The 17,310-nt window shown below is 42.8% G+C and overlaps 1 protein-coding gene across 4 annotated transcripts in view; it reads left to right on the top strand.

Moving 5' to 3' along the window:
- Positions 1-12,930: 12,930 nt before the first annotated feature.
- LOC135526512 (LIM domain-binding protein 2-like) overlaps positions 12,931-17,310 on the top strand; it is a 122,873-nt gene continuing 118,493 nt past the window's right edge. For 3 of the 4 annotated variants that reach the window (XM_064954949.1, XM_064954950.1, XM_064954948.1), the window contains exon 1: positions 12,952-13,172. In XM_064954949.1, the coding sequence (XP_064811021.1) occupies positions 13,041-13,172 (132 nt within the window). In that variant the 5' untranslated portion in view covers positions 12,952-13,040. Of the gene's footprint in view, positions 13,173-17,310 lie in introns of all 4 variants that reach the window. The other variant, XM_064954951.1, reaches the window with a different exon arrangement.

The following is a 17,310-nucleotide window of genomic DNA, read 5'->3' on the forward strand; positions in this document are numbered from 1 at the left end:
AATAGATCGGATGGGCTATTTACAAATTAGTTGTATACAGCTGCAGCGATCGGTAAGCTTCTCAGATAGCTGATGCTTAAAGTTAGTGAGGGATATATAAGTCTCCAACTTGAGCTATTTTTGCAATTCGTTCCAGTCATTGGCAGCAGAGAACTGGAAGGAAAGGCGGCCAAAGAGATGTTGGCTTTGGGGATGACCAGTAAGATATACCTTCTGGAGCGCGTGCTACGAGTGGGTGTTATGGTGACCAGTGAGCTGAGATAAGGCAAAGCTTTACCTAGCAAAGACTTATAGATGACCTTGAGCCAGTTGGTCTGGTGACGAATGTGAAGCGAGGGCCAGCCGGCGAGAGCATACAGGTCGCAGTGGTGGGTGGTATATGGGGCTTTGGTGACAAAACGGATGGCGCTGTGATAGACTGCATCCAGTTTGCTGAGTATAGTGTTGGAAGCTATTTTGTAAATGACATCCCCGAAGTCGAGGATCGGTAGGATAGTCAGTTTTACGAGGGTATGTTTGGCAGCGTAAGTGAAGGAGGCTTTATTGCGAAATTGGAAGCCGATTCTACATTTAATTTTGGATTGGAGATGTTTAATATGAGTCGGGAAGGAGAGTTTACAGTCTAGCCAGACATTTAGGTATTTGTAGTTGCCCACATATTCTAAGTCAGACTGTCCAGAGTAGTGATGCTAGCGGGTGCGGGCAGTGATTGGTGGAAAAGCATGCATTTAGTTTTTTACTAGCGTTTAAGAGCAGGTGGAGGCCACGGAAGGAGTGTTGTATGGCATTGAAGCTCATTTGGAGGTTTGTTAACACAGTGTCCAAAGAAGGGCCAGATGTATACAGAATGGTGTCGTCTGTGTGGAGGTGGATCAGGGAATCACCCGCAGCAAGAGAGACTTCCTTGATATGTACAGAGAAAAGAGTCAGCCCGAGAATATAACCCTGTGGTACCCCCATAGAGACTGCCAGAGGTCCGGACAACTAGCCCTCCGATTTAAAACACTGAACTCAATCTGAGAAGTAGTTTGTGAACCAGGCGAGGCAGTCATTTGAGAAATCAATTCTGTTGAGTCTGCCGATATGAATACGATGATTGACAGAGTCGAAAGCCTTGGCCAGGTCGATGAAGACGACTGCAGAGTACTGTCTTTTATTGATGGCGGTTATGATATCATTTAGTACATTGAGCTTGGCTGGGGTGCACCCGTGACCAGCTCGGAAACCGGATTGCTCAGCGGAGAAGGTACGGTGGGATTCGAAATGCTCAGTGATCTGTTTGTTAACTTGGCATTCGAAGACTTTAGAAAGGCAGGGCAGAATGGATATAGGTCTGTAACAGTTTAGGTCTAGAGTGTCACCCCCTTTGAAGAGGGGGATGACTGTGGCAGCTTTCAAATCTTTAGGGATTTTGGACGATACGAAAGAGAGGTTGAACACACTGGTGGGGGTTGCAACAATGGCGGTGGATCATTTTTAGAAAGAGAGGGTCCAGATTGTCTAACCCAGCTGATTTGTACTGGTCTAGGTTTTTCTGCTCTTTCAGAACATCTGCTATCTAGATTTGGGTGAAGGAGAAGCTGGCGAGGCTTGGGCAAGTAGCTGCGGGGGGTGTGGAGCTGTTGGCCGGGGGTTGGGGTAGCAAGGAGGAAAGCATGGCCAGCCGTAGAGAAATGCTTAATTGAAATTCTCGATTATCATGGATTTATCGGTGGTAACAATGTTTCTTAGCCTCAGTGCAATGGACAGCTGGGAGGAGGTGCTCTTATTCACCATGGACTTTACAGTGTACCACAACGTTTTGGAGTTAGAGCTACATGTGTAACGGCATTCTTCCTCCTCTTCTGAGGAGGAGTAGCGAGAAGGATTGGAGGACCAATGCGCAGCGTGGTAAGTGTCCATAATGTTTATTTAAAGACATAAACTGAACACTACAAAACAATAAACATGAAACGAATGAAACCAAAACAGTACCGTGTGGCAACAAACACTCACACGGAAAACAAACACCCACAACACAAAAGTGAAACCCAGGCTACCTAAGTATGATTCTCAATCAGAGACAACTAATGACACATGCCTCTGATTGAGAACCATACTAGGCTGAACTCAAAACCCCAACATAGAAAAACACACATAGACTGCCCCCGCCAACTCACGCCCTGACCATACTAAATAAAAACAAAACAAAACAAATAAAGGTCAGAACGTGAAAACAGGATGCAAATTTCTGTTTGAAAATGCTAGCCTTTGCTTCCTAACTGACTGCCTTTATTGATTCCTGACTTCCCTGAAAAGTTGCATATCGCGGGGACTATTCGATGCTAGTGTTGTCCGCCACAGGATGTTTTTGTGCTGGTCGAGGGCAGTCAGGTCTGGAGTGATCCAAGTGCTATATCTGTTCCTAGTTCTAAATTTTTTGAAAGGGGCATGCTTATTTAAGATGGTGAGGAAATTACTTTTAAAGAACGAGCAGGCATACTCTACTAATGGGATGAGGTCAATATCCGTCCAGGATACCCGGGCCAGATCGATTAGAAAGGCCTGCTCGCAGAAGTGTTTTAGGGAGCGTTTGACAGTGATATGAGGGGTGGTCGTTTGACCGCGGACCCGTAGCGGATCCAGGCAATGAGGCAGTGATCGCCTCATTGCCTGATCCTGATTGAAAACAGCAGAGGTGTATTTGGAGGAGAATTTGGTCAGGATATTATCTATGAGGGTGCCCATGTTTACAGATTTAGGGTTGTACCTGGTGGGTTCCTTGATAATTTGTGTGAGATTGAGGGCATCTAGCTTAGATTGTAGGACTGCCAGGGTGTTAGGCATATCCCAGTTTATGTCACCTAACAGAACGAACTCTGAAGATAAATGGGGGGCAATCAATTCACATATGGTGTCCAGGGCACAGTTGGGAGCTGAGGGGGGTCTATAACAGGCGGCAACAGTGAGAGACTTATTTCTAAACAGATTAAATATTTAAAATTAGAAGCCCCGAACTGTTTGGGCATAGACCTGGAAAGTATGACAGAACTTTGCAGGCTATCTCTGCAGTAGATTGCAACTCCTCCCCCTTTGGCAGTTCTATCGTGACGGAAAATGTTGTAGTTGGGGATGGAAATCTCCAAATTTTTAGTGGCCTTCCTAAGCCAGGATTCAGACATGACAAGGACATCAGGGTTGGCGGAGTGTGCTAAAGCAGTTACTAAAACATACTTAGGGAGAAGGCTTCTGATGTTAACATGCATGAAACCAAGGCTTTTATGGTTACAGACGTCAACAAATGAGAGCGCCTGGGGACACACAGGGCCTGGGTTAACCTCCACATCACCCAAGGAAAAGAGGAGGAGTAGGATGAGTGTACGGCTAAAGGCTATCAAAACTGGCTGTCTAGTGCATTGGGGACAGAGAATAAAAGGAGCAGATTTCTGGGCTTGATGAGATAGATTCAGGGCATAATGTACAGACAAGGGTATGGTAGGGTGCGGGTACAGTGGAGGTAAACCTAGGCATTGAGTGACGATAAGAGAGGTTGCATCTCAGGATGCACTAGTTGTGCTAGTTGAGGTCACAGCATGTGTGGGAGGTGGGACAAAAGAGGTATCTGAGACATGTTGAGTGGGAATAGGGGCTCCGCAGTGAACTAAAACAATGATAACTATCCTAAACAACAGTACACGTGGCATTTTGACATTAGAGAGAGACATAAAGCGAGGCATAAAGCAATCATAGGTGTTGATTGGGAGAGATAGCTAAGACCACAATGGGTAGGAAAACAACAGCTAATCAGCTAAGACAACAACAACAACAACAACAGGTAAAATGGCGATGAATGGTCAGAGCGAGTCAGCTAACTACACACAAGGCCTGAGTTCGAGACTGGGGCCGACAGATAAACAAAATAAACAAAATGGAGTACCGTGATTAATGAACATTCCAGTAGGCATCAGCTATGTAGCCAAGTGATCATAGGGTCCAGTGAACAGCAATAGATGAAACAGGGAAGCCGCTAGGTATTCATTACGACGCTAGCAAGCGGGACACACAGAGATTTAAAAAATGATAGCAGGCCGGGGCTAGTAGAAGCGTCTGCTCCGACGTCCGGCAAAGGCCGGTTGAAGGCACGACAGATGGAATTACGTCACCAGACCAGTCGTGGTGGAATGGTGGGACTCTGTGTCGACAATGGGTCCAGGCCAGTTGGCAAAAGAGATATTGTAGCCGGAGTAATTTTGTTTGCTACCCGGGAGATGCACCTGGCTCGCGGCTAACTGGTGCTAGCTTTGGGACAAGGGCGTTAGCCACTATAGCCACTCGGTAGCAGCTAGCGATGATCCGATGCAAAGGTGCAGAGCTTACGGCAAGAATCCAGTGGTGTAGTGGATTCTAGTCGTGTTAGTGAAGAGTCCGGGAGGCATCAGCTGTGTAGTCGAGTGATCATAGGGTCCACTGAGCAGGCCGGGAGATGGGCCTGGCCCAAGGCTAGGTTCAGGGCTGGGACACTAGGTGGCAGCTAGCTAGCTGCGATGATCAGGAGTAATGGTCCAGGGCTTACGGCAGGAATCCGGTGTTGTAGTGGAGAAAAACAGTTTGATATGCTCAGGGTTGATAGCGCGCTGTGCAGACTGTCAGGCTGGCAAGTATTATCCAGGCTAAAAGCGTCTAGTGTCTGTGCTAAAGGTCAAGGCCGCTAGCAGTGGCTAAAAATGACAAAATAGCTAGTAGATAAGCTGGTTAGCTTCTGATGGCTAGCTTCTGATGGAGGTTCTGGCTATAAGGTCTAAAAATAGCAGATCCGTCTCACATTGGGTGAGGCGGGTTGCCGGAAAAAAGACGGGGGAAAAAAGTTGACAAGGGAGACCAACAAACAACATCTGCACTGCTACGCCATATTGGAAACCACCGAGCCCCTAATACCTAATCCCCAATACCTTCCCCTAATACATTGCCCCTAATACCTAGCCTCTAATACCTAGCACCTAATACTTTCCCCTAATATTTTCCCCAAATACATAGCCCCTAATACCTCCCACTAATACCTTCCCCTAATACCTCCCACTAATACCTTCCCCTAATGCCTAGCCCCTAATACCTTCCCCCCAACATCTAGGCCCTAATACCTTCCCCTAATACCTAAGCTCTAATACCTAGCCCTTAATACCTTCCTCTAAGACCTTCCTCTAATACCTTGCCCTAATACATTCCCCTAATACCTAGCCCCTAATTCCTTCTACTAATACCTAGCCCTTAATATCTTCCCCTAATACCTAGCCCCTAATACCTTGCCCCTGATTCCTTCCCCTAATACCTATCCAATAATACCTTGCCCCTAATGCCTTCCCCTTATACATAGCCCCTAATACCTCCCCCTAATACCTAGCCTGAAACACCTTCCCCTAATACCTAACCCTTAATACCTAGCACCTCATACCAAACCCTTAATACCTAGCACCTCATACCTAACCCTTAATACCTAGCACCTCATACCTAACCCTTAATACCTAGCACCTCATACCAAACCCTTAATACTTAGCACCTCATACCTAACCCTTAATACCTAGCACCTCATACCTAACCCTTAATACCTAGCACCTCATACCAAACCCTTAATACCTAGAACCTCATACCAAACCCTTATATCCATAGCACCTCATACCAAACCCTTAATACCTTCCCCTACTACCTAGCCCTTAATACCTAACACCTCATACCTAACCCTTAATACCTAGCACCTCATACCTAACCCTTAATACCTAGCACCTCATACCTAACCCTTAATACCTAGCACCTCATACCAAACCCTTAATACCTAGCACCTCATACCAAACCCTTAATACCTAGCACCTCATACCTAACCCTTAATACCTAGCACCTCATACCAAACCCTTAATACATAGAACCTCATACCAAACCCTTATATCCATAGCACCTCATACCAAACCCTTAATACCTTCCCCTAATACCTAGCCCTTAATACCTAACACCTCATACCAAACCCTTAATACCTTCCCCTAATACCTAGCCCTTAATACCTAGCACCTCATACCAAACCCTTAATACCTTCCCCTAATACCTAGCCCTTAATACCTAGCACCTCATACCAAACCCTTAATACCTTCCCCTAATACCTAGCCCTTAATACCTAGCACCTCATACCAAACCCTTAATACCTTCCCCTAATACCTAGCCCTTAATACCTAGCACCTCATACCAAACCAGGTAGATCTGAAAGATTGGCTCATTATTCCCTTTTTCTCAAATGTTAGAGACTTGGCTACCATATTTACAGTCACTCAAATGTAACAGTTAATAAGTAAAATGGTGAATTGCAAACCAACTTCTGTTGCACATGTAACAAACTTAATCAATGTACTATCTAATGCAATACAAAACACAACTGCTTATGAAATTCAAACAGGAAACAGCACTTTACATGATGCAAAAGACAAACTTGCTGACAAACTAGCCAAACACACATCTGAATTAAAGATGATCCTGTTTTCCATCATCCTCTGTTGTATGATAGTAAATGAGTTAGTAGATGGTTCTGCGAAAGCGTTCGTTCTTCTCAACAGGAACAGAACAGCAGTGGTGTTCAGGTGCAAACCTGTGGTGAGTCGGCTTTTGCTATACTTTGTGCAGTAGGGTATGTTACCATAGTAACACCAAGAAGGGAACCCAGCAAAGGAGAGTGTCTATCTATATGTGTCCTGACCCATTTCGATTTTCATCCAGAAGTGTTTTGTGTTTTGTCTCGCTCACCTTGGCATTTTCCAACTAAGCCACGTCTCTCGTCTCCTCTCTTCTCTTCTTCGTCTCCTCCACCATTCACATTTAGAAGAGGCTTACAACCATGCAGATTCTCTCTCCTAGTCACCCCACATGTACATTTATCACAATCTGTAAGAACACAGTAAATGCTGGAATCTGTTAGTTGCTCAATTCAATATACTGCAACCACACTTCAATGGTAAGCGCTTTAGGCGATACCAAATGCTGTTAGAAACGTCAATTGAAAAGGTCTTGAGATATAAAAAATGTAGTTTTTAATTAAGGGTGTATTAATAGATTTTTCTAAAGTTTTTTTAATTACCCAACTCAATGCCTGAGGCATTTGGATTACAACTTTTATCTCGATGGATTCAGACTGCTCCGACTCAGAAGGCCATCTTGAATTAAAATGTCTGATACAGTCCGGAATCTAAGCACTTGTACAAATGTGTAACATATTGTACAAATTGGAATTTGAAACATGATCACAAATTGCAAAAAATATAAATAACAATAATATAAACTGAACACAAATATAAATGCAACATAAAACAATTTCAAAGATTTTGCTGAGTTACAGTTCATACAAGGAAATCAGTCAATTGAAATGAATGTATTAGGCCCTAATCTATGGATTTCACATGACTGGGAATACAGATATGCATCTGTTGGTTACAGATTCCTTTTTTAAAGTAGGGGTGTGGATCAGAAAACCAGTCAGTATCTGGTGTGACCAGAATTTGCCTCATGCAATGCAACACATCTCCCTCGCATAGAGTTGATCAGACTATTGATTAAACTGTGGAATGTTGTCCCACTCTTCTTCGATGGCGAAGTTGCTGTATATTGGAGGGAACTGGAACATGCTGTCATACACGTCGATCCAGAGCATTCCAAACATGCTCAATGGGTGACATGTCTGGAGAGTATGAAGGCCATGGAAGAACTGGGATGTTTTTAGCTTCCAGGAATTGTGTACAGATCTTTGTGACATGTGGCCGTGCATTACCATGCTGAAACATGAGGTGATGGTGGTGGATGAATGGCACAACAGTGGGCCTCAGGATTTTGTCACGGTATCTCTGTGCATTCAAATTGCCAACAATAAAATGCAATTGTGTTCATTGTCTGTATATGCCTACCCATACCATAATCACACTGCCATCTTGAGGCACTCTGTTCACAAAGTTGACATCAGCAAACCTCGAACCCAAACGACGCCATACACGCTGTCTGCCATTTGCACGGTACAGTTGATTGTGGACTACAGGAAAATATTTAGGAATACAGGAAAAGGAGGACCGAGTATGCCTCCATTCCCATCGACGGGGCTGTAGTGGAGCAGGTTGAGAGCTTCAAGTTCCTTGGCATCCACATCACCAACAAACTAACATGGTCCAAGCACACCAAGACAGTTGTGAAGAGGGCACAACAAAACCTATTCCCCCTCAGGAGACTGAAAAGATTTGGCATGGGTCCTCAGATCCTCAAAAGGTTTTACAGGTGCATCTTGACGGGTTGCATCACTGCCTGGTATGGCAACTGCTCGGCCTCCTGCCATCCAGGACCTCTATACCAGGCGGTCTCAGAGGAAGACCTTAAAAATTGTCAAAGTCTCCAGCCACCCTAGTCATAGACTGTTCTCTCTGCTACCGCATGGCAAGCGGTACCGGAGAGCCAAGTCCAGGTCCAAGAGGCTTCTAACAGCTTCTATCCCCAAAGCCATAAGACTCTTGAACAGCTAATCAAATGGCTTGCATTTGCATTACCCCCCCCCCCCCCTCTACGCTGCTGCTACTCTTTATTATTAGTCACTTTAATAACTCTACTTACATATACATATTACCTCAATTACCTCGACATCGGTGCCCCCGCACATTGACTCTGTACCGGTACCACCTGTACTGTATATTGCCCCGCTATTGTTATTTACTGTTGCTCTTAAATGATTTGTTATTCTTCTCTCTTATTTTTTTATGTTGGTATTTTCTTAAAACTGCATTGTTGGTTAAGGACTTGTAAGTAAGCGTTTCACTGTAAGGTATACATACACCTGTTGTATTTGGCACATGTGACAAATACACTTTGATTTTTGATTCATCCTTAAAGAGCACGCTTATCTAGCATGCCAGGGGCCATCGAAAGTGAGCGTTTGCCCACTAAAGTCGGTTATAACGCCAAACTGCAGTCAGGTCAAGACCCTGGTGAGGACGACGAGCATGCAGATGAGCTTCCTTGAGAAGGTTTCTGACAGTTTATGCAGAAATGATTTGGTTGTGGAAACCCACAGTCCATCAGCTGTCAGGGTGGCTAGTCACAGGCAATCCCGCAGGTGAAGAAGGCAGCTGTGGGCTTGTCCCGGGCTGATGTGGTTACACGTGATCTGCAATTGTGAGGCTGGTTGGACGTACTGCCAAATTCTCTAAAATTACATTGGTAGAGAAATTAACATTAAATTATCTTGCAACAGCTCTGGTGGACATTCCTGCAGCCAGCATGCCAATTGCACACTCTCTCAACATTTGAGACATCTGTGGCATTGTTTTCTGTAACAAAACTGCACATTATCTTGGCAAATGAGAAATGCTCACTAACAGGGATGTAACTAAATTTGTGAACCAAATTTGAGAGAAATAAGATTTTTGTGCGTATGGAAAATTTCTGTTATATTTTATTTCAGTTGATGAAACATGGGACCAACACTTTATATGTTGCGTTTATATTTGTGTTCAGTCTATACTGTATATATACAGTACCAGTCAAAAGTTTGGACACACCTGCTCATACAATATATATTTTTTCAAGGCACACTTAACCAGCATGGCTACCACAGCATTCTGCAGTGATATCTCATCCCATCATTTGTTTTTCAAAAGGACAATGGTCCAAACACACCTCCAGCCTGTTTAAGGACTATTTGACCAACAAGGAGAGTGATGGAGTGCTGCTAAAATGTGCATGTAGAACACAATTGTGCACAATTTTCAGGGACCCGTTTTGGCTTGTGAGCACAACTTTCAAAACTACTGGCTGAAATTATACAAGACCTTTGGAGCATCAGTACATTAATGAATCCATCTCGGGCAATGAATGTTATATTCAGTTGTTATGGTGGATGATAGTGGGTCTGTCTGACTGGAGTGCCGGCCTGCTTGTTTGTCTTTTTCTCTGTCTGTCTCTGTATTTGGTATGTTGTTGATATAGCTGGAGTCAATTGAAGAAGTCAAATCTCTGGCTTTTCAATGCATCTCTGGGAAGCAAAGGGGAAGAAACTCATCTGAAAGTATTCAGTGCAGTGAACGGTGTATACTTGATTATACTGAGTATTCAAGGGGGCCATAAACTTCATAGTATGGATGAGGAATGATTATATAGGATGTTGACATTTTGGTCAACTTGACTGGTAAATCACAATCGGCCATTCAGATATGGGCTTGTTGAAATACATATGGGCTTGTTGAAATACATATGGGCTTGATGAAATACATATGGGCTTGTTGAAATTCTGTGCAGGTTGATAGCAATCTAATCAATATAACATCATTGCACACAGGTCTGCATGTCAAACTCACAGTTTCTTAGACACAGAAGAAGTTACCTATTTTGTCTGTTGGATTGCTGTTGTAGTAGTAGGCTATGTAGTTGGTGTCATCCACAGTGACATGAAATATGTCGTTTTCTTTTTCACATATTCAATCTATTGTGGGTTACTCAGTGATCATATTTGCTTACTATGTCAAGATATGTATTTGCAGTTTAGGTGTAACATCTCTTGAGGTTACATTGTCAATTATGTGAATTTGTTGGTTGTGTCAGTGTTGCAATTATTGACTTAACTGCTCTAAATCAGACATGGCTATAATGGCTTGAAATACTGCACAGATAATACTCAATTCTATATTCAAATCAAATTGTATTTGTCACATACACATGGTTAGCAGATGTTAATGCGAGTGTAGCGAAATGCTTGTGTTTCTAGTTCCGACCATGCAGAAATATCTAACAAGTAATCTAACCTAACAATTTCACAACAACTACTTTATACTGTACACAAAAGCGTAAAGGAATTAATAAGAATATGTACATAAAATATATGAATGAGCGATGGCCGAACGGCATAGGCAAGATGCAGTAGATGGTATAGAGTACAGTATATACATATGAGATGAGTAATGTAATGTAAACATTATATAAAGTGGCATTGTTTAAAGTGGCTAGTGATACAATTATTACATCAATTTTTCATTATTAAAGTGGCTAGAGATGAGTCAGTATGTTGGCAGCAGCCACTCAATGTTAGTGATGGCTGTTTAAAAGTCTGATGGCCTTGAGATAGAAGCTGTTTTTCAGTCTCTCGGTCCCCGCTTTGATGCACCTGTACTGACCTCGCCTTCTGGATGATAGCGGGGTGAACAGGCAGCAGCTCGGGTGGTTGTTGTCCTTGATTATCTTTTTGGCCTTCCTGTGACATCAGGTGGTGTAGGTGTTCTGGAAGGCAGGTAGTTTGCCCTGGTGATGCGTTGTGCAGACCTCACTACCCTCTGGAGAGCCTTGTGACGTTGTGGGCGGAGCAGTTGCCATACCAGGCGGTGATACAGCCCGACAAGATGCTCTCGATTGTGCATCTGTAAAAGTTTGTGGGTGTTTTTGGTGACAAGTCGAATTTCTTCGACCTCCTGAGGTTCACCACGCTGTCTGTGTGGGTGGACCATTTCAGTTTGTCCAAGATGTGCACGCCGAGGAACTTAAAACTTTCCACCTTCTCCACTACTGTCCCGTCGATGTGGATAGGGGGGTGCTCCCTCTGCTGTTTCCTGAAGTCCACGATCATCTTCTTTGATTTGTTGACATTGAGTGTGACGTTATTTTCCTGACACCACACTCCGACGGCCCTCACCTCCTCCCTGTAGGCCGTCTCGTCATTGTCGGTAGTCAAGCCTACCACTGTAGTGTGCAAACTTGATGATTGAGTTGGAGGCTTGCATGGCCACGCAGTGATGGGTAAACAGGGAGTACAGGAGAGGGCTTAGAACGCACCCTTGTGGGGCCCCAGTGTTGAGGATCAGGCGGGTAGATATGTTGTTTCCTACCCTCACCACCTGGGGGCGGCCCGTCAGGAAGTCCAGGACCCAGTTGCACAGGGCGGGGTCGAGACCCAGGGTCTCGAGCTTAATGAATAGTTTGGAGGGTACTATGGTGTTAAATGCTGAGCTGTAGTCGATGAACAGCATTCTTACATAGGTGTATTCCTCTTGTCCAGATGGGTTATGGCAGTGTGTAGTATGATTGTGATTGTGTCGTCTCTTACATAGGTGTATTCCTCTTGTCCAGATGGGTTATGGCAGTGTGTAGTATGATTGTGATTGTGTCGTCTGTGGACCTATTGGGGCGGTAAGCAAATTGGAGTGGGTCTATGGTGTCAGGTAGGGTGGAGGTGATATGGTCCTTGACGAGTCTCTCAAAGCACTTCATGATGACGGAAGTGAGTGCTACGGGGCGATGGTCATTTAGCTCAGTTACTTTGACGTTCTTGGGAACAGGAACAATGGGGGCCCTCTTGAAGCATGTGGGAACAGCAGACTGGTATATTGATTGTATATGTCCGTCAACACACCAGCCAGCTGGCCTGCGCTCTGAGGACACGGCTGGGGATGCCGTCTGGGCCGGCAGCCTTGCTCAGTGTATTGAGTGAATTGGCAGTAGAGTTATTTCCATGTTACTCTAAATAGAGTATATTACAATTTGTAGAGTTATATATAAACACTGAATAGAGTAGAAATAACTCTGAAAATTGACCTCTGCAACAAGAGTAATTTTTACTCTTTTTAGACCGGGACCAAATGTTATGTTTTGTAGAGTATAATTGTATTCAATCTGAGTAAAATTTACTCAGTAAATTTACTGTGTGGTAACAAAAAAAATCACCAAAGCAAAAACTGTCTGATCGGAACTGGGGTCGACTCCAATACAAGGATAGAACCAGGAAACTACCCTTAAACTGGAACCATGCAGCCCTCAAACCCGTCCAATGACCATGCGCTCCCCCTCCCTCTCTCCAACCCTGCCTTCCAGTCCCCCGTCCCTTCCTCCCCCTCCCCCTCCCCATCCTCACCTCCCCGCTATAGCAGCGAACTAGTCAGCCCAACGTGCAGAGTAGCTCAGCCTTGTATAGTGGCTGGTACCACAGCGCTTTCAAGAGCATCGCACTCCATGTGCGTTGCGTGGATGTTGAAATTGCGCTGTGCAGCTTGTTACCGCGGCAAGAACTCAACATGTCGAACCCTCCCAACGACCCGTTCTATTCCTCCCCATTCGGACCCTTCTACAGAAGGCACTCGCCCTACATGGTCCAACCCGAGTATAGGATCTACGAGATGAACAAACGACTACAATCTCGTACAGAGGTGAGTTCTGTTCAGTGTATGCTATGAACGGGGTTGTCCTGTTAATTAAAGGTGTTGGGATGTTTGTTTTGGGAGTAGAAATTGAAGTGTTGCGGCACAGGTTCTCGTGCTGTTCGGCTCGGCTTAGTTGTTTAACCTGGAAAGTGGTTATATTTGTAAATACAGATGTGTTACTGTTGCAGATGTGTCCAACCTTCCAAGGATGTCATATCCATGTTAGGTGTAGTTTTTTAATATCCTAAATTACATGAAGGACAGATCATTTGACGTAACATTTTCAAGGAGAATATTTTTTTTATTTGGATAGGGCTATCATGTAAAATGACTGAGCAAGGAAATATGTTCAGTTCAGTGAGCTTTGGTTTCATATTTCACTGTTATTGGAAGATTCCCACATTTTTTTAAACAGTAGGCTAGAACACAAACACTTACTAAATAGATTATGAGTAACAACAAAATGTATGTTTGTTATTTTAGTTGTCAGGTTGTCTTTATCAGTTGTCTTTATCAGTTCAATTAAAGTTATATTAGGAAAAATTATATTATTTCAAAACATGTAAGAATTATGTACTTGGCCATCAATCAGGTTTGTGCCACCTTGGATTTGGGTCACTTCAACTGAAGTATCAAATATTGAACATGACAGACTGATGGTTAAAGACATGGATTTAGAAGTAGTTGCTTTGATACATTTGTTTAAAAAGTCATACATGGGTATGTTTGCCAATTATAATGAACAATCACAGTAAAAGCATGCTGTTTTAGAATACAATTGAAGCTGAACAGTCCCCATGTCTACTTGTTATGGGTATGGCTGTCATGACTGGCATTGCTGCCCGTATGTTACGGTTCAAAATACTGGGTTACACTGAATTAGCATTATGCTAAATGATCAAGAATAAGATGCTCTGAGAAGACGTCAAGTTGCAAGGATTTGACAGTGGTTGGCTTTAAGTCTGTTCGGCCATTTGGGGAATTGAAGAGAGAACCAAGAATCTACTGACTTGTCTTCGTATTTTAAACTTGAACACCAGTTTCACAGTTGATTTTAAATATCCCCATTGTTTTGTCCAACTGCATTTAACTCGACCACTGGGAATTTTAATCGGAACCACAGTTAAGATTGTGATTGATAGATATTGGTTATGTCTATAAGAATGGTGATAGAAATTGGTTATATCTGTAAGAATGGTTGAACCACATTAAAGATTGTGATAGATATCGGTTAAATCTATAAAATGGTGATAGATATTGGTTATATCTGTGACAATGGTTGAAAGTAATGGAGCAAGTAATAATTGTGTAAGTACAATGTAAAACAATCAATTTGACTATTACAATTGAAATTCATTTTACTCAATTCACTCAGTGAGTTCAATGGTTATGCTTTACAGTGTAGATGTAGACTTTCCTGTGTATAGGGGTGTTGCAACTTTAAGAAGACCAAGGCAATGTTGCAGAGATGCAATGGCACACCATTCATGAATTATTCAACAGGAGTGGTCCAAGCCCCAGTGGACTTCCACTCCTGTAGCCTACCTCAGATACCAAGCCTGCAACAACTCCCAGGAACATATATATACACAACCAATATATTACTGTCATCATAGCCATCATTTTAGCCATAAAGGCATTAAATATAATTTTGTTTGCATTAATTTCCTTAATTTCTATGATGGATTTAATGGGGAAAATCAGGGTAATGACAAAGTGTTCTACATGCATGGAGATCAAAAATGGCCCAGATAATAATATTTTGGGGAACTTTGCATTTTGAATCTCTCAACCACCAACAACAAAAGAGGCAGAAACAATAGAGATTGTTTATGAAAACTAAAGGGCTTTATTCGTGAGATTCAACTCAGTTGGGTATTATTTTTTAGCCTTGATTGTCATGTTTTATAAATGGGCCATTAAATGAAAATAGCTGAATAGGACTTGTGTTTGCGTCCCAAATGACACCCTATTCCCTTCATAGTAGTGCACTATACAGGGAATATGGTGCCATTTGGGACTCAGCCCTGAATATGTGTTTTAGACTTGTTCTTTAATATTTCATCCGACATCACATCCTGCCAGCTATTGTGGAAGCATTTCCTGTCTAGCTGATGATGTCCTACTTGATCATTTAAAAAAAAACATCAAGAATTGCTCAATTGGATGGGTATAGGTTTTTTTGGTTGTCTTTTCAGAACAGTTATGTCATTTTCCTGTCAGAAATATTAGTGAGGATATGGCTGTTGAATCATGCCAAACACTATTCAGTAGAAGGACTATATGGCTTGTAGAGGAACATGTCAAGTAGCCTACAATTCATCAGCCTTTTTATCTACCATCTTTTGTATTTAGAAAAGGTAAATAGATATACAGTGATGCCAACCATTTTGAATATGTTCTCTACCAGACAGAAACCATTATGGTGGGTGTGCCTATAGATTTGTTGATTGGTCTGTATTGATGTTTGTTGTTGAGTTAGCAACCCCAGACACATGTCTGCTGGGATTCCATTTTTACATTAAGTTGTTGCTGGCGGGCAACTAATATGAGTCACTAATGTCCATGCACTGCCCAGCTGATGGGAATAATTTGGCCCAGAGAACAGCATTTGCTGCAGCATTACTTTGAGTCTCGGCAGCAATGTTGAATCGTAGTGTCTTTGAACCTCAGTAGCATCTGTTTGACATTATGGAGCTGTTTTAGACAAGTAATAGTTGTGTTGTTTTTTCGGTAAACTATGCTATTTTGCTGGATGAAGATCTCATATGTTACTTATGTATGCATACTTGAAGGTTGTTGATGCAGTAAACATTGCGGTATGCTATATGATGAAGTTTATATAAACTATTAATCACCTGAAGTGATATCAAATTAAGTTCAGTTTCTCAAGCATGTTGCTGAGAAGTCAGCCTATTCAAAATGAACCTGTTAGATGACAATCCTCAGTCCATCTTATTGTACAACATTTATGACTCTTAATAGATTCAGCCCAACTGTTAAATGCTGTTTATCGCTGTTATCATATTGGTGTTTTTCATCCCTGATATAATCCCATCAGGTTCAGTCGTATAAAACATAAATCGATTTGAATAAACATCAATAAGTCATAATAAGTTTACAGTTTCTATTGTATCGTCTTACATTCATAATCTCTGTTTTTATTTTTCAGCATTATTATTTTTGAATGAACAACTGTAGGTCATACTGTAAACTGTATTACGAATCCACTATGATAGACGACTGAACGTTTACTAACGACTAAACCCCATCACTTCTTCTTCAACACACGGCTTGCCATTGTCCTATTACCTTTCATTTTACACAGCAAACCTTTTCTGACCTACCAGATGGGTTGGGTTAAATGCATTCAGAATACATTCACTATTCAACTGTCTAGGTATCCCCGTTTCCCTTTGCCAATCAAAACAGCCTTTGATTGTTATGTGACCGTATACGTACGGAACGTACGGTTCGACCGCATTGATTATGGACCGTTGCTCAGGGGCCACTGTCCTCCATATGAAGCCTCTCCACACACTCACACACTGCCGTGATTTAGGGGTTGTGGGGGAATCTGACACTTAAGGGGATATGCAAATGAGGAGTCGGATTACCATTCAGAGGAGGGGTCTGCTCGACCTCAGCCGCTGTAAGCACATTAGCGTAGAAGTCATTAATATTCAGCGGGAGAGTGAGGGATGAAGCATAACGCTACGAGTGAGAAACTATATGTGAGAGAGAGAAAGAGAGTGAGGGAGAGAGAGAGAGAAAGAGAGAGAGAGAGAGAGAGAGAGAGAGAGAGAGAGAAAGAGAGAGAGAAAGAGAGAGAGAGAGATAGACAGAGAGAGAGAGATAGAGAGAGATAGAGAGAAGAAAACAAAAGCACTTTAGTGGTAGCCTCATTTGAACCAGACTGATCTCGAGAGCTTACATTCTGTGTGTAGCTTAACAGAATGTTTGTAGCAAAACAGAATGTAAGATCGCGAGATCAGGATGGTTCATACAAGGCTACGTGAATGGAGGGTGCTAGAATAATATCGGCCAGCATGATCTGCTGTGTTCAGTTTGGAATGCAGTTATGCGAATTTAAAAGATTCACCTGGATTTAGCCAGTGTGCCCAAACCTTAGCACTCCTGAGGT

This window comes from Oncorhynchus masou, chromosome 32 (assembly GCF_036934945.1).
Source record: "Oncorhynchus masou masou isolate Uvic2021 chromosome 32, UVic_Omas_1.1, whole genome shotgun sequence".
Taxonomy (NCBI): Eukaryota; Metazoa; Chordata; class Actinopteri; order Salmoniformes; family Salmonidae; genus Oncorhynchus; species Oncorhynchus masou.